Source organism: Megalobrama amblycephala, linkage group LG9, assembly GCF_018812025.1.
Source record: "Megalobrama amblycephala isolate DHTTF-2021 linkage group LG9, ASM1881202v1, whole genome shotgun sequence".
NCBI classification, from domain to species: Eukaryota; Metazoa; Chordata; class Actinopteri; order Cypriniformes; family Xenocyprididae; genus Megalobrama; species Megalobrama amblycephala.
Window position 1 is genome coordinate 9,812,073 of NC_063052.1, and position 22,018 is coordinate 9,834,090.

A 22,018-nucleotide genomic window follows, 5' to 3' on the forward strand; every position below is an offset into this window, starting at 1 on the left:
TACAACTCAAAACAATGAAACAGTTCAGTTTACTTGAAATATGTCAGTGCTGTGAACTCAAAAGAAAATTAAAGGTCTAAATACTCATAGCAGTTAATTTAATTGAACTAATATGTTCAATTTAAGTTTGTCCTACTCAAACCAATTAAGTATTTTGAGCATTAGGGTTTACAGTGCGTTTTATCATTTTCTGATACATGGATTCCAAACATTTTGGTATAATGTAAGCTTTTATAATGTTATGTTTGTTTGACATCAGTAAGAAAAAAACCCCCTGCTGCTTCATATTGTATAACAATGAGCCACATTCAAAGCTTTTGTAAAATAGCTTATATGTGCATACCTGCGACCGCACAATTTGAATTCTTGCACCAAATTGTAAACAATCTTAGATTTTTAAAAATAAAATTGCTCCTTTCACAATTAATGAAGCTGTCTGCACTGGAAACTGATTTTCTTTTAATTGCAATGCTTGCGATTCTGCTATTAAAATCTCTACTGTTATATATTTTTTTTTTTACCATCACTTGGTTCATATTGTTGTACTGCCTGACCTTTAACAACGTTCATTTTTTTAGCTCAAAGACTGTCTGAGAATACTAATACTTTGAAAATAGCAATAAAAGTGAACTAGGTATGAAGTACTGTAAGCCAAATACTTTTTTAATAATAATTCAAATGCTTTGCAATGACTTAAAGGGAAAATTCATGGAAAAAAAAATACTTACCTTCATATCATACTATACCTAATCACTAGTTAACTCCAATAACATTCACAATAGCTTGAACTGAACCAATATTATTCACATTAATGGTATTTAAAATATAGATCACATCATGATGGAGAAAGCCAGCAGCTTCCAAGGGGTTGGACAGCTGTTTCAGAGCAAAATTCTTGACCTGGGCCAGTCGCTTGCCACCTGCTAGTACCAACTGCTCTGTGGTACCACTATTTCCACTGGGAGAGGGCATGATTGGTCCAGGAGGTGGGGCAGCCCACATGGCTGACTGTGTCACAAGTGCTCGCTTGATATTTGTGCAGTAGTTTGAAAAGGTGACCTTTAGACAAGCGCCACTGAATAAGGTGCTGTTCCTTTAATGCACGTTGCATACAGACAAAAGTAAGGTCTGCTGGTAGTTTGCTGTCCCAGACCAACGCTCGGCTGCTGTTTCTTCACGTCAGCTATTTTCGGTCAGTCTGCTTTCGCCAAAGCCATAGAGCTTTTGAAAAGCATTGAGAAGAGTCTTTTTTTTTCGGCTGCCTGGCACAGTAAAAAATGCGATGTCACGTCTCAGACCGTGGGGAGCATGGGTGGCTCCTGAAACAAAGGATTTCGATTCTAATCTGCCTATTTACCGAGGGAAAGTTCAAGTGGCAGTTTTGCTTAACGTTGCAGTATTTGGATAACTCCGCTATTCGGAAGTGTTCTTGGGAAGGAGCCAGGAAAAATGGAATGATAAAGTAATGGAGCAAAGGGGCCACAAGAGCAGCACTGAAGATAAGAGACAAGCTGTCATCCTTAGATGCGCACAAGTGTCTCACAGCTTGACTCTGAAGCTCGGCAGTCTGCGGAGGCTTTGACCTCGCATATGGCCTCGCTCAAACTCTAAAGGGGAAGACTCTATCAGAGAAATACGCTGGAGACTCATGAGCGACGAGAGCAGAGAGGAAGACTGGAGCCTCTTGGTTCCAGTAGTTGTCTGAGCTCAAACTAGCTATTGCACAATGCTTTTGATTAGCATCTAACTCTAACACGCTCTATTTTCATGCTCGTCATTACCCGAGAATTGTTAAAAGAGACACTCCCCGCCATACTTGATCTGGGCTGCAAAGGCTATTCAGGCTAATTACGAGTCCTTGTTTTCCGCCTCCGACTTGTTTGTTGGTTTTATGTCCTTTAGTAGTTCATTAAAACAAAAAGAGGAGTTTTACTGGCTGTGTTGTAATGGTCGCCACTGTCATTCAGCAGAGTGAGTTTATTAAAACCGTACCACAGTAAAAAGCATCACATCGTTCAGTAATGGCTTTGCACTCATTGGAACACCAATTACCATGCTGCTGCTATTGATTTCAGTAAGACCCTAATGAGTTCTGGACCGTAAAGTTAATTATTTCCCCAAACATGTGCAATTCATTTAAGTTGGTTACTTGCTTAAATGGGTTTTTTGGTCAAATTTAGTCCTCAGGAATATTTTTTTTTATGTTGTTTTCTGCTTTTCTCATTCTTGAGTAACTTTTCAATTAACGCTCCGGCCTACATATCCAAATTTATGCTTGCATGGTTAACAGTCATTAAAATGTGCATGTGCTCACTGGGGGTGTAACAAATGCATTGATGGATCATAACCCATCAATCTAACAGTGTCTTGTATTATAATTATATTGACTATAATAATTCTCAGTGTATTATATTCATTTCTTATCCACAATACAATTCTTGACCTAATTTCAATAGTCAAATAATTGTGCATCTTAAATCACATTGAAATAAACCAGAGTGCCGGCAAATTTGAGATATCATGAAGGTTTGCATGATTTAGACAATTGTCAACAAATCGAATCATTAAATATTTAATATATATAGTAAATATTATGTCAGGAATTGTAATAAATTTGATTCCTGTTCCAAACAGTGTTATTTTAGTATTATTTATATACTATTTAGCTTTATTTTAGCTTTTTTCTTTATAATTAGCTTTTTTTTTTTTTTTTTTTTTTACAGTTTTAATTTTAGTTTAACTGTAAGTAATTTTATGTGCTTTTGTCTTTTTTATTATTATTTTTAATATATATTTCTATTTAAAGCTGCAGTCCGTAACTTTTTTTGGTTAAAAATGATCCAAAATAAATTTTTGACCAAGTACATAACCAGCCAGTGTTCAAAACTATCTCCTTACCTCAGCCCGATTCACAACGGTAAGCTTGTAATAATGTTTTATGATAAAATCGGTACTAGTGGGTTTCCGCGAGAAATTCGAGCATGCAGCCATTCGTCTTTGCGTCATTACATCACGTCTGTAAACAGAAAGGAGGAGTTCCAGCTAGTAGGTTATATCATGTGAGGATGCTGCTGGTAGCATATTATTTATAGCCTTTTCTTACAGCAGCTGGAATAATTACACTTATCGGGCCCTATTTTAACGATCTAAACGCAAAGTGTAAAGCGCACGGCGCAGGTGCACTCAGGGCGTGTCTAAATCCACTTTTGCTATTTTAACGACGGAAAAACGGTCCGTGCGCCTATTCTCTTAATGAGTAATGGGCGTAACGTTCAATAAACCAATCAGAGTGTCATCTCCCATTCCCTTTAAGAGCGAGATGCGCTCACGCCATGGCGGATTGCTATTTACATGGCGGAATTTGTTGGCGGAAACGCTTTTCATGCGAAGAAACCGATCTGCTCGTGCGCGAAGTTAAAGTCAGTTAATATATGTGTGTGTATTGGCACGATTGTTCAATTAATTAGCCAATTTCGTTCATCATTATAAGTAGTAATAGGTAGCCTAATTCTAATACACGCAATGACTATTCATCATTACATTTTTATATTATGTAGCCTACACAATAATATTCTTTTACACTGTAATCCTTTTGTTTTTAATATTTGGCATGTTTGTGTGATGCTCATCCCTGTGTGTAATAAGCAAAGTCAACGCGCACTGTGGACGCGCCCAGAGGCTCAGTTTCTACCAACGCGCTCTAACAAAAAAATATTGCGTCATTGGCTTTAGACTTTAGACCAGGTTTGAGTTTTTTCAGACCAGCACACCCATGGGCGCACTAACTGGCGCAAATGCATTTACTAATTTAAGGACGTGGCGCTGAACGGGAAAACGCGAACGGCGCCAGACGCAAACTAGCAAACACACTTGCGCTGCGCCTTGCATCGCATTGCGCCGGGTGTATTATAGGGCCCATCATTTTGATGGAGGATTGTAATCCAGAAAGGTCCAAATGACAATCATCAGTGACAACTGGAGATTCACCCGTAGTCAAAAGCAAAAGACTTCGGACTGCGTGAGTGGACTATATAAATTTAAATCTACAGGTAACGCTAATACACACTAAAGACACATAGTCACGCAATGCTGATGTTGTTAACATTAACAATTTGAGAACAAAGTATAACAGTAATAATGTAATGTGCACGGTTTGACATGATCTGAACTGAGCGATAGTTAGATTTAATCACCATTGGCAGCACAATTTATTGTGGGCCTAATGCTTTTTTTCTCGGTTGGTCAGAACAAAAGTGGCAGATGTGTTACTTACTTGTTCAGATTACATTTTCTGGTGAAAATTCTTATTTTGGTCATACTTCCAAGACGTAGAATCTATCCACACCGATGTGGTGACTGACAGCAAACATTAGGTTTATCCACACTGAGGAGCCGTTCTGATGCACAACCAACATAAAGATGATAATTCCACAAATAACTGCAGGTTTCAAACAGAGATGGCGACAAAGAGGCAAAACTTACTGACTGCAGCTTTAACTTGAATTTATTTTATTTCAGCCAAGGCAAAAATTCGAATAATTTTCCATTTTATTTAATTTCAGCTTCATAACAATTACTGAAAATGATATTTAACAGTTATAGTTTCAGTGAACAATATCAACACTGGTTCTGATTCCTCTTAAAGGGTTAGTTCCCCCAAAAATGAAAAATATGTAATTCATTACTCACTCTCATGTCATTCTACACCTGTAAGACCGTCGTTCATCTTCGGAACACAAATTAAGATATTTTTTGATGAAATCCGATGGCTCAGTGTGGCCTCTATTGCCAGCAATGCCATGAACTTCTCAAGATCCAGAAAGGTACTCAAAACATATTTAAAACAGTTCATGTGAGTACAGTGGTTCTACCTTAATATTATAAAGTGACATGAGCGTGAGTAATTAATGACATTATTTTCATTTTTGGGTGAACTAACCCTTTAATGATTCTGATTCCTTCCTGTTCTTTATTTTTCATGTTGACATATAAACAACCAGCCTAACTACATTAATTTAAGTCTCACGAGCCTGAAGTAAGTTGGAACTGTATGCATTTGATTCACTAAAAAGAACAAATTTAGAGTCATTTGTTAATGGAACTGAACCGAACGCCATGAAAAATTCCGTTTTTTTTTTTTTTAAAATAGAATGGAACGGGTCCTAGTGTAATTTACTGTTACTTGTAACTTTGTGTTTTTGATATGGATCTAATGTATTCATATTGGAAAACATTGTTTACAGCACAAAACCCAGGAGTTAGAGTAATGAAAACACTCTCATAGCAATGTCAGACCCATCACTGTTTCAGTTGAAAAGACTCTTAAAATGTGGTCTAGCACAAACCAGACAAAAATAAATGATTGGAGACTAGTCTGTCTTGTGTTTTCAGCTGTGTATTTTGCTTTAGGAAAAAATTGCTTTGTTTCTCTCTTTATATCGTGTTGTGTTATGACAGTTCTTGTGATAGGTCTACATTTTGGGAACCCCGTGAGAGGCTATGTGTGCTGAACTCCCTTAGTTTTATGAAGAGGTTTCTCATCAGAAGATAAACAGTTTTGCTTGAAGGTATTTGTAATGTGGAGTGTAACAGGATGTATTGAAACCACTTTGCACATGTCTATTTTCACACTGATGCACCTGGCAGAAGAGCTCACATTATCCCTTTGTACAGATGGGTAATTACTAAATTAATTCAAGTTAAGTATTTTGCTCAAGGTTAAAACATGTTTCTCCCTTGCTTTATCTGATCTTTCAGCCCTCAGACCATGAGCACTGCTCTGTTGCCTCCTGTCTTAAAGGGATAGTTCACCCAAAAATGAAAATTCGGTCTAGCGTCAACTGTCTGGTTACCAACATTCTTCACAATATCTTCTTTTGTGTTCGACAGAAGAAAGAAACTCATACAGGTTTGGAACAACATAAGGGTGAGTAAATGATGACAGAATTTTCATTTTTGGGTGAACTGTCCCTTTAAGTTTCAGCTTGCCTTCAAGGAGGATCGTATTGTCACAGTGAACCTGTGATGCATGTGACCCTAGCCTGGGTTGCAGCATAGTCTCTGTCTCAGATGGTGTGCCTGCAGATTTACAAGGTACCAAACTGCTTCTTGGCTAGAATAAGCTGCAGTGCTGTGAAAAGTACACTGAAAAAACAATAACTTTACTTGATAAAATCCTCCTAACATATTTTAAGTCAATTTTACCACTACTGCTCTGTAGACTTACCTGTTATTATCAAGTAAAATCTATTTACTAGTTAACTTAACATTCATAAAGAAATTAAGTAAATATTACTTGATTATATTTAATTTATTTATTTAGTTTCACATATAGAATTAAGTAAAATCTACTTAAGTAAATAAGTTATTTTTGCTCAATATAACATTGAATTAAACCATGCTTTTAAAGTGTATGCTTTACTTAGAAACATGTAAGTAAATAATATAATAGATATCGTGTAAATACCATATCTTCACAATAGAAGTAATGCGACACTCGCCTGTATACAGAGACTTCAATATTTGGTACACAATACACAATGACCGTAAACAAACATTCAATAAATCTTTTTTGAGTATGAATGTCATTTTGAGTAGAACATTAACTCCAGATGTCACAAAATTGTATGTTACTAAACCTAACAACAAAAGCAATGATAAAACAGTATAAGTACAGCTGGAAAACAGCAAAAACATCAACCTTATTCATTATTCATGCCCCACTGCATGATGGGAACACCAGTATCAAAAAAAGTTGATTTTATATCGTTGATATTTATGCTTTAATTTCTACAAGGTTGAATTGAGTAGTAATATAGAATTTACTTTTTTAATTATTTTTTTATATATATATATATATATATATATATATATATATATATATATATATATATATATATATATATATATATATATATATATATATATAAAATTATTGCCTGAACTAACTTTTTCATGTAGAATTTGTTCTGTATTTTTTCTTTTTTTCTGTAGTATTAACTTCACCACAGAATCATTTTATCAGTAAATTATGATTCCTCCTTTTGTTTTTTGTTTTTTGCTAAATGGTTTCACCTGGTCTTGGAATGAGTCTCAGTGTCACAAATTATAGTCAAAACTGAGAATATCCAGCCATCTGTGCATCACCTGAAGTTAATGTTTAATTGTCTGATGCAGGAGGACAATTATCCAAAACGCAGAATCATGTTCACATCTTAATAGCTGAAGAATACTAATTTTTTTTAAGTCTTAGAGTTGCCCAGGCAATGCTGTGACTTGAATCCAATTGAAAGTATACAATAGGACCTGAAAACCATATCGCTATTGTGCTCTTTAGAAATGTTCTTAACCCCTTAGTGCTTCAGGGGTGATTGTTCCTTTAATTATTGAACTGTAGATTTATTTGGCTTTAAAAAGTCTGAAAATGTAATGTTTTATAAAGTGCAATGGAGAAGTATGTAATACGTTTAATAGCTACATGCCAGAATACTGAAACCACTTTTGACTTTCGTTGACTATTGAAACAAAACATTTCAAGCACTGCTGAATAAAACTGATTAAGCAAATTCAAGCCTTTGTTCTTAAAAAGGTGCCTTGCTGAATAACAACTGAATCACATTGGTTTTATCCCCAATACAAAACCAGCTTCACAGAATTAAACAAGTATTAAATTAAAATGTTATCTGGTTTGATAGAACCTTGAATTTTTTTTTCACTTGCATGTTTCATTTTATTTCTTTTCACTCACTTCTTAATGAGGAAATGATTTATTCCACGCATTGCTGGTTATGAAAATGACTGTATTGTTTTGTGAAAGAGAGAGTGCTGGTTTTCAAAAGGCTTTTTCTTCAGTAGCTGTGAATCAGTTTTGCTGATTTACATCAAGGCAGCTGCCGTTCGTAGCTCTTACCTCATCTTTTTTTCCCTCTCTCTTTCTCATCTGCCAAGTCTTTTGGTTCAAATTGGCCCTATTCATTCATTCCTGTGCCCCCCCGACTTGGTTCTGTTGTTCCTGTCTGTGGTCCTGCTTTGCATGCTGACATGGCTAATATTTGATATATTGAATAAATCTACTTCATCCTGGATGAAAAATATTAGCATTTAGGGAAGAAACGGAGTGAATATAATTGAAATACATTGCTGCGCTGAACGTCTACTCATTAATCATTTGACAAAGACAGAAAGAGTTAAAGAACTTCATCTTAAAGGAATCTTCTGGGTTCAATACAAGTTACAGTTGTCGATTAAATAAGCAATTTAGAAGTCAACAGAGTCAGGCATTAAACTTTAAAATGCACTGTTTATAGCCACAAGTATAACATGTCTTCTACTGGTTTGCCTACTCTGTTTAACATTTTAGACATTGCCGCTTAATACACATTTTTCTTAAAAGAGAAAGAATATACTTATTTTAGTCAGCAAGGATGGATAACATTGATCAGAAGTGTGACAGTAAAGACATTTACATTGTTACATAAAACCTATTTCAATTAACTGCTGTTCTTTTTAAATATACATATCACGGGTTCCATAAAAATATTAAGCAGCACAACTGTTTTAATATAGATAATAATATAAGAAATGCTTCTCAAACAGCAAATCAGCATATCAGAATGATTTCTGAAGGAATATTTATCTATATTTAAGTGCTTTAATAGTAAATGCTTTAATATTTTGGCCTTTATACCCTCTGGATACTGTTTCCTTTCAGTTCTGTTGTAGGTGTGTTGTAATTGCTTTTTTTTTTGCATTCAACATAATGCAACAAATGCTTTAAAAATTTTCATTGGAAAATAGTTGTTAGAATTCTGCCATATCTGGCCATTAGTTTTTCATTACCACATCAATAATTTAATATAGTAATTTCCTGTTATGAAACATTCTCAGACACTGCTATCTACCTGGTCAAGAGCTACTTCATTAAAGACCTTTGTGAAAATACTGTATATCATGATCACTGCATGGAATCATTTGCTTGAAGTCAGAACTGTAATGAAGTTATTCCGTTCCCTTTGGCTATTAGAGATGCAAATAAAGCAACTTGCTTTTATTTTTATAGTCTGCAGATAAATTATTGCATTAGCTGTCATTGTTTGAACACTGCGAGAGTGAAATTTAACACCTAATGAACAGATTATTGGAGAACACACATACTATGCATAATGCCAGCAGTCTTTGCCTCATTGTCTGATTGCAGTCGTGCCAGCACATGCACACATCAGCCTAGCACGTTAACTCTTTCTGAACCCATCTCGAACCTTCCTCCATTAAATCTTAAAGGTGTTCTTCTTGATTTTGTCATCACCCTTCCCCAGGTCGCTCTTTAACTGCCAAGCTCGTCATTTCTGACAAGGATAATCTTCTCCTTGGGGATTATGAAGCTCTCCCATAGTCATCACTTTTTTCCAGCTTAGCTCATATTAGCCAGCACCCTGTGGCTTAGCAGGTCCAGCTTTGTATCGTAGTTCAAAAGGAACATCGGAGATTTGCTTGACGGTTCAGCAGTAAGTCAGTTAAACCAGCAAACTGATCATTGCGAGCTCCAGCCCTATGGTTCAAAGCCTAGTCAGTAATATGCACCCAACTGTTGCCAGCTGTGTTCTCATAATACCTTTCTTTAAGAAAATAAACGCTGGGCTGGGCTTCGTAATGGTACCCGTTACCACATGGTTCAAAATGACTGAAAGATGAGGGTATGGAAAGCCTCTTATTTGCTCCCACTGGTGAGAGATGCTGTGTGCTCTTCACGTGCGCTTAAAGGGTTAGTTCACCCAAAAAATTAAATTTCTGTCATTAATTACTCACCCTCATGTCGTTCCACGCCCGTAAGACCTTCGTTCATCTTTGGAACACAAATTAAGATATTTTTGATGAAATCCTAAAGGTGTCTGACTCCTCAATAGACAGCAATTCAACCACCAATTTCAAGGTCCAGAAAGGTACTAAAGACGACGTTAAAATCTGAGTCGGCGTTCGGATGTAGAACCTGGAAGCGGAGGACATAAACAGTGTGAGAGAATGACACAGAAGAGAGGATATTGTTGAATAAAGTCGTTATTTTATTTTATTATCTTTTTTGCGCACAAAAGATATTTTTGATATCTGGCCTCCGATAGACTGCAAAACAATGACCACTTTCAAGGCCCAGAAAGGTAGTAAAGACATCGTTAAAATAGTCCATTTGACTTTTTTTACAGTGGTTCAACCTTAATGTTATGAAGCAACGAGAATACTTTTTGTACACAAAAAACATGACACTTTTGACGTCAATACTTTTTGTGACGCAGGAGCTGGCCAATAATGAGTCGGGGTTCTGACATAGAACCCGGAAGCACTGTACTGCGTTCACTGTGTGAACTGCGTAGGAGACTAACATGGAAGAGAAGAAATTGCTGAATAAAGTCATTATTTTTGTTTGTTTTTTGAGCACAAAAAGTATTCTCTTCACTTTATAACTTTAAGGTTGAACCACTGCAGTCACATGGACTGTTTCAGCGATGTCGTTACTACCTTTCTGGCCCTTGAAAGCGATCATTGTATTGCAGTCTATCAGAAGACAGATAACTCATGGATTTCATCAAAAATATCTTAATTTGTGTTCCGAAGATGAACGAAGGTCTTACAGGTTTGGAGCAACATGAGGGTAGGTAATTAACGCCAGAATTTTCATTTTTTGTGTGAACTAACCCTTTAAGCATTCTCTGCACACTTCGCTGTTTGGGTCTTTTGTGGTGAGTATGTAAAGGACCTGAACTTTTATTTGCTTGTCTGTCTCTCCATTTCTCCAACACCCGGGGGCTGGTTTGCTTTATTAGGAACAGGAACGTTATCTCTGCAGTGTTGAGAAGGAGCTGATTGCCGCCCATATTGGTGGCATGGAGCATGTTTGCTGAGTGTAATAGGCGTCATGGTAACCTGATCAGCACAGTAATTGTCTCGGCAGCCCAAGGAAATTAAGGGGACAGAGTTAAAATGCTTTCATTGCCCAATACTTCCATCTTTGACTTGTGATGCTACAATTTGATCAAATGGCCTTATTATTATCATCTTTGTCGGAAAAAGTTTAGAAACAAAACCGTTCTGAGCTCTAGATGTCTTTGCTCTTTTGACACTGCCAGGCACAATTGCAACATCATGCGGCTCAGCATTAAGAATATTTTCTGCTGTAGTTCAGATTTTAAATTGCCCTGGTAACATTTTCACTGGCTCCACTTAAAAAAAAAAAAAAGACTTACTGTCTTATTTTCAACTGCTTTTTTAATGTGCCAGAACTGGCTTTTTTTACTTATTTTTTATGTATTTCTGTATTTTCCAACCTGAAAATTATGACCTAAGTGGTTACTGTATGATGATTGAAATCACGAAATTTTCCAATAAATTTATTTCTAAAACATTTTCTAATACATTTATTTTATGCACGGATGCGGGACACCCTTTTTATGCGCCAAGTGAGAGTAAAATCGATGTCTAAACGGTGTTACTCGCCAATTGCCCAGTAACTTTTTATATGAATTTTGACAGTGCATGGTTGTGAGATTGTGATATGGCTTAGTGCAATCATCAAATTGCAATGGTTGTGATGTAATATACAGGTGCTGGTCATATAATTAGAATATCGTGAAAAAGTTCATTTTTTTTATTGTAAATTATTTTTAAAAATGAAACTTTCATATATTCTAGATTCCCTACATGTAAAGTAAAACATTTCAAAAGTTTTTTTTTTTTAAATTTTGATGATTAGAGCGTACAGCTCATGAAAGTCCAAAATCCATTATCTCAAAATATTAGAATATTTCCTAAGATCAATCAAAAAATGGATTTTCAAAACAGAAAAGTTCAAGTTCTTTAAAGTATGTTCATTTGTGCACTTGAAAATATCCTATAGATTCAGGGGTCAGGCATGTTAGCTGGCCAATAAAACACAGTAATATCATGGTCAGCAAACCACTTGGAAGTGGTTTTTGCACTGTGGGCAGGTGCTAAAGTCTTGCTGGAAAAGGAATTCAGCATCTCCATAAAGCTTGTCAGCAGATGGAAGCATAAAGTGCTCCAAAATCTCCTGGAAGATGGCTGCATTGACTTTGCACTTGATAAAACACAATGGACAAACACCAGCAGATGTTACGGCTCCCCAAATCATTACTAACTTCAGAAACTTCACACTAGACTTCAAGCAGCTTGGATTCTGTGCCTCTCCAGTCTTCCTTCAGACTCTGGAACCATGATTTCAACATGAAATGCAAAATTTACTTTTATCTGAAAAGAGGACTTTCGACCACTGTTCACTGTCCAGTTCTTTTTCTCCTTAGCCCAGGTAAGATGCTTCTGACGTTGTTTCTGTTTCAGAAGTGGCTTGGTAGTCCTTTTCCTGAAGATGTCTGAGTGTGGTGACTCTTGATGCGCTGACTCCGGCTTCATTTGACTCATTGTGAAGCTCTCCCAAGTGTTTGAATCGGCTTTACTTGACAGTATTCTCAAGCTTGTGGTCATCCCTGTTGCTTGTGCACCTTTGCCTACCCAATTTCTTCCTTCTAGTCAACTTTGCATTTAATATGCTTTGATACATCACTCTGTAAACAGCCACCCCATTCAGTAATGACCATCTGTGACTTACTCTCTTTGTGGAGGCTGTCAATGATTGTCTCCTGGACCATTGCCATGTCAGCAGTCTTCCCCATTAGTGTGGTTTCAAAGAACAAGAGATACCCGAAATTTATACTGTAGGGATGGTCATTTAATGAAACTCAAATGTAAATATTCTAATATTTTGAGATACTGGATTTTGGACTTTCATTAGCTGTACGCTCTAATCAACAAATAAAAAAAAAAACTTTTGAAATGTTTTACTTTACATGTAGGGAATCTAGTATAAATGAAAGTTTAATTTTTTTAAATAATTTACAATAAAAAAATGAACTTTTTCACGATATTCTAATTATATGACCAGCACCTGTATAAATAATGTAGACTGCTGCATGTTTCAGAGTAAAGCACAGCACTGTGTTCATTTTCAGTTTCTCTGTGTGTTTGAGGGTACGTTTACACGACAACAATATGCTTAAAATGGAAAAGTTTTTCCCTTGAGTTTTCTGCATACAGAAGACACCATTGTCAATACGATCCCCATTCACACAGATCCGCGAAAATGACAATAAATGCTGTATTCTGCAGCCAGGCCATTAGATGCCGCTGAAACACCATAGACTGAACATGTAATACGCATGTGCATGACGTTTCCACAGATTCGCGTTTTTGTTGTTTACACGGAACCCGTTTTCAAAAGCTTGCATTTTCAGGCACCCAAAACGCCATTGTCGTGTAAATTGCAACCATCATCCCAAATCCCTAATGAGAATTGTCAAAGACTGTTTTATAAAGTTGTTTTATAAAACAGTTTTATAAAATTGTATGTTCTGTTTTATAATTTTATGTTCTATAAATTAAAATTAAAATAATAATAATAATAATAATTATAGTAATTATCACATTTTTCTTTTTATCAGGTTGATGGTCACATGCCTGTTTACAAAATCTAGTTTTTTTATTTTTTTTTTATTTTCAATAAGTTTATTTTAACATGAACTCAACTATGTGAGCCAGTAAATGTTACCTTGTAGTGTGACATTTAAATAAAGACATTTCGCTAAAACATTATTAAATTTATCAATACTTGTGCAGCCAGTCAGCATGCTAGAATGATTTCTGAAAGATCATGTGATACTGAGTGCTGGAGTAGTGATGCTAAAAATTCAGCTTTGCCATCATAGAAATAAATTACATTTTAAAATACATTAATTTAGAAATAGTTATTTTAATTATTTCTCATTGTAATATTACACTTTTTTAAAAAAAAAGTTGCTTTGCTCTAAGTATAAGATAAATGCATGTCTATATTTGTTTGTTTGTGTGTGTGTGTGTGTGTGTATATATAAACCTCTTGCGCAGTCGGTAATATCAAATACGCAACATTTACTCAACATTCATTTGATTTTTCTTTTTCCCTCAGGTTGTTACGGTGTCGATGGTGAAAGTGACTCTATCATGAGCTCGGCCTCAGAGAACTCAACAGAACCGTGGTTCTGTGATGCTTGCAAGAATGGCGTCACACCCAGCTGTGAACTCTGTCCCAGTCAAGACGGCATCTTCAAAGAAACTGATGCAGGGAGGTGCGTTTTAACCGATGCTTGGTCTGATATCACATTTTATCATCATTAGTAGGCACAGCCGTCCCTGTCACACCTTTTAGTTCTTTAATTGCTGTATATTCTTTAAAAGTTTTGTGGCACCCTCTGAGCAAAGATTCTGCAAAGATGCTAAATAAGTGAAATACTTGAAGAGGGACAGGTATGTGCAGGATGAGTGAAGGAGAGAAAAGGTGGTGGATTTGGGTAGGAGGGAGGGAGAGGAAGAGAGAGGTGTCTGAAGCGTGAAGACTCAAGCCACGTTATCACTGATAGTGCTCCTCAGCCCGCCTGCACCCAAATTTACTACTTCAGTAGAGCATGAAAAACACAGCAAATTAAAGTGTGGAGCGTGCGCTCACCAGAGATGGATATCTTTATATTGGACTTCGGATTCTCCTTCCTAAAGTCTGCATTTGAAATTTTGTCACACCAAATGGTCAAGTTAGAGTACATTTGAACCTTCAGCTGAGTATTTTCTCCTCTGAAGGGCTTATAGGTATAGCTGTTATTCAAAGAAGAGTGAATAGTAGTCCATTAACTAGATGCTGCTTTGTTCATCTAATAGTGGACCTCTGAATCATTACTATCTGGATTTGCTATTCAGTACATGAAGTGAATAAGAGACTGTCCTTATACTATGATAATTGTATAATTTAGATATTACAGATGAAACTCAACTTTACTTTGTTCTACTGAAGGTGGGTGCACGTGGTGTGTGCCCTTTATGTTCCTGGAGTTGCGTTTGGAGATATTGACAAGCTGAGGCCAGTAACACTCACAGAGATGAACTACTCAAAGTATGGGGCAAAGGCAAGTATCAGAATTTATTAATGAGACACAGCTACAAAAAATAAGTGATCATTACCTCAAGAACTGATTAATAATACTGTTAAACCGATATTAACACTATGATCAACCAATATTTACCCAAATACCAACATTTATTTAAGAAATTTTTCTCTTATGCTGCAGTAAAATTCATCAAACAGAGAAATTATAATTCGTTACACTATTGTTCAAAGGTTTGGGGTTGATACGATTTTTTTTTTATTTTTTTTTTTATGAAAGTCTCTTATGCTCAACAAAGCTGCATTTATTTGATCAAAAATACAGTAAAACTGAAACTTTAATTTGTAAAAATATTGTGAAATATTTTTACAATTTAAAATAACTTTTCTATTTAATATATTTAAATTTAATTCATTCCTCCAATGGTAAATCTGAATTGTTGGCATCATTAATCGAGTCTTTAATGTCACATGATCCTTCAGAAATCATTTTAATATGCGGATTTGGCGATCAGGAATCATTTCTGATTATTATCAATGTTGAAAAGGGTTGTGCTGATTTGTGTTGATTCTGATTTCAAGTTGAAAACAATAGCATTTATTTTAAATAAAAATCTTTACTGTTTATCACTGTCAGATTATCACAGATGTAAGAAGAAAATCATCTGATAACACTTGGTAATTGGTGCATCCTAGATATTATTAAACTAATTTTAATTTCTTAAAAATGACAATAAATCTATTAATACTGAATCTTGAAAACACATTTTCTTTTTTTTTTTCCTCGACACTTTATTTTAAAAAAAAACAACAACAACAACAAGAAATTCATTTTCTGATAAAAGATGTGAAATGCTGACTTTCTTCTCTGAGCAAAGGGCGTCTTTCATTTCCCTCTGAAGAATTTCTGTCGACTGTAGACATTCTGACATTTACTCTATCTGACATTATTTTATGTGTCAGTAAGTCAGAAGAGGTTCCTTGTACTGGGAAGCAAATTACTTTAGAAGCACTTGAACGGCTTTCTTTAATGGTTTGTGCTGTACATGTGAAAAGAAATTACTCCTAGAGAAAGGCTATTATTATTTTAATTTTGAACTCCAGTAATTGGAGAAAGTCAAATGGGCTTTTAGAGACTCGTTGTCCAACTTATCTTAAATATAGAACTATACAGTAAATGAATGTGGGATTGTTATAATGGTGTTTAAAGTTTTTTTTTTTTTTTTTTTATATATATATCCAATCTCTGTTACACAATTAGCTAGTGGTTTACCTTTCTTGACTTTGCAAAAATAGAAATAATCCCAAGTCATTAGTATGAAAGTAATAAGACCTGAAATCAGCAAATGCTAGAAAGTTTTTATTGTCATGTTTTTCAAGTGTGTCTTGGTTTTCTGCCATACGCTGGTGTCACAACGGCCTGTTTGGGTTAATGGTTTGCAGGAGTGCAGTTTGTGTGAGGACGCACGCTTTGCTCGCACAGGCGTTTGCATCAGCTGTGATGCCGGAATGTGCCGCTCATTCTTCCACGTTACATGTGCTCAACGGGAAGGGCTGCTGTCTGAAGCTGCCGCAGAAGAGGTTAGTGTGTTATGTGGTCATCCTCTTTGATCTGCATTTAATTGATGTTTTTTTTTCCTATAACTTTCCCACTGTCGCAGTCTTTTGATGACAGCATTGTAAAGTTATATTATTGTATCTCCTGTCTGTTCTCTTTTTTTAACTCTTCAGCCTGTCAACCTCTTGTGCTCAGGCTTGTAAGCAAACTTTTTCAGGCTTTTCGTTTTTTCCCTCACACACATATAAAAATATATTCTGCATGTCCTCAAATTCTTTTGAAAGCAAATACAGAATTTTTACTATCTTCTGTGGAACACAAAAGGTGAATTTTTGAAGAATATCCTGGCCACTCTTTTCACTTCAATGAAAGTGGATGATGACGGGGTAACCAAGCTCTAAGCAGCACCATGAAAATATCATAAAAGTAGTCCATTTGACTTACAGGTGCTGGTCATATAATTAGAATATCATCATCAAAAAGTTGATTTATTTCACTAATTCCATTCAAAAAGTGAAACTTGTATATTATATTCATTCATTACACAGAGACTGATATATTTCAAATGTTTATTTCTTTTAATTTTGATGATTATAACTGACAACTAAGGAAAATCTCAAATTCAGTATCTCAGAAAATTAGAATATTGTGAAAAGGTTCAATATTGAAGACACCTGGTGCCACACTCTAATCAGCTAATTAATTCAAAACACCTGCAAAGGCCTTTAAATGGTCTCTCAGTCTAGTTCTGTAGGCTACACAATCATGGGGAAGACTGCTGACTTGACAGTTGTCCAAAAGGCAACCATTGAAACCTTGCACAAGGAGGGCAAGACAGAAAAGGTCATTGCAAAAGAGGCTGGCTGTCCAAGCACATTAACACTCTGAGGTCTAAAAACGCGCCGGCGCGTTTTGCAGGTTTTTTTTCACATTGCAGCAAAACAGACTTAAAATACTCTGTCATTTTTTGTCATAGAGACATAAGCAATACATCAATTGAAACTATAGAATATCTCCTTTTATTTGTATACACTCAGAGTATAAAATTATATTCATCTCTCATCTCCCTCTGAACGAAGTCCAATCTGATAGTTCTCAGAAAATGAAGTGTAACTTAGTGAATACTAATCACAAAAAATTCATACTTATGTCTAACAAAACGTTGAAATGTCAGGTTTTCAAATCGTTGCAAGTCAAATCGAAAACAAACATTCTGTGTTTATGTAATCTGTATGAAAAGAGAGCCATGTCAGAAGTCCGTGATTCAGCTCATTACCCACTAATGCGGCCACGCCCACGGAGCCAGCGCTATTCACAGGCAAATTCAGAGACAACACATGCATTCATCATCTCAATCGTGTATTTATTGCCTTGAAAATTGTTTATCTGGATGAAAAAGCCATGGTTAGCGATCTCTGGAAGACATTCAGTAAATTCCTGTTTGTTTTCTTCTATGATAAGTTTTAAGTGAGTTTTTGTTTCTTTAGCGCCCTCCGGCTGTAGTATGAATTGGTAAACACCATTCATGGAATATCGTCTTCTTCTTAGGTGAATTTGTGGACTAAAATGCACAGAGCGCCCTCCGGCTGCAGTATGAATTGCAAACACCAGCGCTCATAGAGATAACAATGAATATTAAATAAAAAATAACTCCTCTGTATAGAAAATTGACATAAACATATGAGAATCCTATATTTCTCCAAATGTGCATGCTTTTAAACTAAAAGCCTATATTCAGACTCTTTGCATCACAGAAATACATTATATTTTAAAGTATAATATAAAACCATTATTTTATATTGTAATAAAATTTTTCTGTATGTTTCATATACCATGATGAGCTTGAGACATCACAGAAGTTTTTTTTCACAGCCTACCTGACTGAAATGCCTCATTAATATGCAAGTCTTTTCAGGTCATTACTATTCAATTCTTTTGTCTTCACAGGTGAGAATGAGCCATTATTCATGGAGACTCACGCCTCCTGCATACTGGCAAAAAGTGTCTTACAAAAACTAAATCAGTATATTGTTATAAATGAAAGAGTAGTCAGCATAATTTTTACATAATTTTGAAGCAAAAACTCTAGTCTACAACCTTCAATACCCAAAAGTCTTGTGAACACAGATTTAATATACTTTTATTGCCTTATATCAGTGACTTAAGTTTTTTGTTTTTTCAGTAACCATGCATAAACGTTATTCCTTCAAAAACACAAACATGTACACACATGTTCCTCACATATTATGGTAGCCTAGTTTGTGCTGAATACAGTGTAATGACACTTGTGTCATTAATATGTTTATGAACAACTGAAAAAAGCACAAATGTCAGGGCATGTCAAAACTTCTCCAGGCCCCAAATCAGCCTCAGACTCCAGAGGGTTAATAGAGAGGCGAAGGGAAGGAAAAGATGTGGTAGAAAAAAAGTGTACAAGCAATAGGGATAACCGCACCCTGGAGAGGATTAGTGGACTGCAGCTGGAGTCAGTGCTTCAAGAACCACTACGCACAGACGTATGCAAGACATGGGTTTCAGCTGTCGCATTCCTTGTGTCAAGCCACTCTTGAACAACAGACAGCGTCAGAAGCGGCTAAAGACAAAAAGGACTGGACTGCTGCTGAGTGGTCCAAAGTTATGTTCTCTGATGAAAGTAAATTTTGCATTTCCTTTGGAAATAAGGGTCCCAGAGTCTGGAGGAAGAGAGGAGAGGCACACAATCCACGTTGCTTGAGGTCCAGTGTAAAGTTTCCACAGTCAGTGATGGTTTGGGGTGCCATGTCATCTGCTGGTGTTGGTTCACTGTGTTTTCTGAGGTCCAAGGTCAACACAGCCGTATACCAGGAAGTTTTAGAGGACTTCATGCTTCCTGCTGCTGACCAACTTTATGGAGATGCAGATTTCATTTTTCAACAGGACTTGGCACACAGTGCCAAAGCTACCATTAACTGGTTTAAGGACCATGGTATCCTTGTTCTTAATTGGCCAGCAAACTCGCCTGACCTTAACCCCATAGAAAATCTATGGGGTATTGTGAAGAGGAAGATGCAATATGCCAGACCCAACAATGCAGAAGAGCTGAAGGCCACTATCAGAGCAACCTGGGCTCTCATAACACCTGAGCAGTGCCACAGACTGATCGACTCCATGCCACGCCACATTGCTGCAGTAATTCAGGCAAAAGGAGCCCCAACTAAGTATTGAGTGCTGTTCATGCTCATACTTTTCATGTTCATACTTTTCAGTTGTCCAAGATTTCTAAAAATCCTTTCTTTGTATTGGTCTTAAGAAATATTCTAATTTTCTGAAATACTGAATTTGGGATTTTTCTTAGTTGTCAGTTATAATCATCAAAATTAAAAGAAATAAACATTTAAAATATATCAGTCTGTGTGTAATGAATGAATTTAATATACAAGTTTCACTTTTTGAATGGAATTAGTGAAATAAATCAACTTTTTGATGATATTCTAATTATATGACCAGCACCTGTATATATGGTACTCTTCCAACTCTTCTGAAGCCATTTGATAGCTTTATTTGAGGAGCAGACTGAAATTATGTAGCAGATTCATGAACAAATCATTCTTTTGAGCATGATCTTTTCAGTGAATTGACTGATCCCATTCATAAAACTAGATCTTTAATGATTCATTCATGAATCTGAATGATTCAGTTCTGTTTGACTCAATTTGACTGAATCATTCATTAGCAGGAGTTAAAGGGATAGTTCACCCAAAAATGAAAATTATCCCATGATTAACTCACCCTCAAGCCATCCTAGGTGTATATGACTATCATCTTTCAGACAAATACAATCGGAGTTATATTAAATAATATTCTCGCTTTTCCCAGCTTTAAAATGGTAGTGAAGGGGGTGTAAGATTTTGAATCCCAAAAAAGTCATAAAAATCATAAAAATAATCCATACGGCTCCAGGGGTTTAATAAAGGCCTTCTAAAGCAAAGTTATGAGATTTGTAAGAAAAATATCCATACTTAAAACTTTATTAACTATAATAACTAGTTTCCGGCATCGGTTTATGGCAGAAGAGTAACCGCTGACCTGACACCTGACGTGTTGATGAACGTGGACGTGCGGAGGATAGAGCAAAACAAAACACCGGTCACAAATTATAAGTCTAAAATGAGAATTTTTAAAGCAAATTGTTAGAGCATTTTGATATAAAGGCAGGAACACACCAAGCCGACGGTCAGCCGTCGGGCAGTTTTTGTTCGTCGACCGACTAAGTTGTCTCAGTGTGATCTGCACCGTTGGCTGAAGTTGGTCCTCTTCTACGCTTTTTTGGCCGATTCGAAATGATGAATCAGCGTCGGAGCTCGTCGGTCCGTCGGGCCATCTGATCATTCTGATTGGCTGTTCAGCTACTGACACCTGCTGGTGCAAAAAGGCATTTCATCTCACGCAGGCGCAGAACTGACGTGCTACTTGGCCGTCAGCTGTTTAGCGTTGGTTTGGTGTGTCAGGCCAACTTTGGACCCAGACGCTGCCGACGTGAGCCAACCCCACAGTCTGCTTTTGGTCGGCACTAGTTCGTCGCATCGGCTGGGTGTGTTCTGGCCTTAAGAGAAGAGGAGCTTGAGTTTGTCGCCCAGCCCTATTTGTTTGAACCGCGAGAGACGTCTAAGCTTATGCTACTCCTACATACTGTCGCATCAGGGGTTACTCTTTTGATGTAAATAAATGTGTATGGTCGTCTTCTGGAAGCTAGTTTTGGAAGCTATATTTTTATTACAAAAACACATTGCTTCACTTCAGAAAGCCTTTATTAACTCCCTGTAGCCATATGGATTTTTTTTTATTCAAAATCAGGCCCCCCATTCAATATCATTATAAAGCTTGGAAGAGCCAGGATATATTTTAATATAACTCCGATTGTGTTCGTCTGAAAGAAGATAGTCATATACACCTAGGATGGCTTGAGGGTGAGTAAATAATTGGATGAGATAATTTTCATTTTTGGGTGAACTATCCCTTTAATAGCTTACTGTAGAGGAATATTATCAATGAATAACAACTTAAATTCCAGTTTGTTTGGAATTATAGCATACAAAATCATATGGACTATTATTATTAATTTTATTTTGATACTTTTATTTTGCTTTTGTATACTTTTTAAAGCTTGAAAGCTCTAGTACCAATTAATTGTAATCATATGGAAAAAAAGCAATAAATCTCTTCTTTTTTTATTCCATGGAAAAAAGTCCTATGGAAATGTGTAAATTTTTAGATGGACTATCCCTGATTCTCTAGATTCTAGATTCTCTTTAAACACACGTATTTCACACGCATGTTTGAACTTCAGATGCAGGAGTTTATTAAATAGATACACACAAATATAGGAAGAGGGCTCAGAGCATGAGGTCAGCCAGTCGAGCAAATTCTCAGCCCAAGCCGTGGTCACAGACCATCAGCCTCGTGGCTCAAATATTCAGTCCATATTGGAGAAGCATATGATGGTGGCGTTC

General features: G+C 36.2%; 1 protein-coding gene across 3 annotated transcripts in view; it reads left to right on the forward strand.

Moving 5' to 3' along the window:
* Window positions 1-22,018, forward strand: part of phf14 (PHD finger protein 14) — a 110,627-nt gene that overhangs the window by 11,045 nt on the left and 77,564 nt on the right. For all 3 annotated transcript variants that reach the window (XM_048201522.1, XM_048201523.1, XM_048201524.1), the window contains exons 5-7: window positions 14,006-14,165; window positions 14,882-14,993; window positions 16,415-16,552. In XM_048201522.1, coding sequence (XP_048057479.1) covers window positions 14,006-14,165; window positions 14,882-14,993; window positions 16,415-16,552 — 410 coding nt within the window. The remainder of the gene's footprint in view (window positions 1-14,005; window positions 14,166-14,881; window positions 14,994-16,414; window positions 16,553-22,018) is intronic.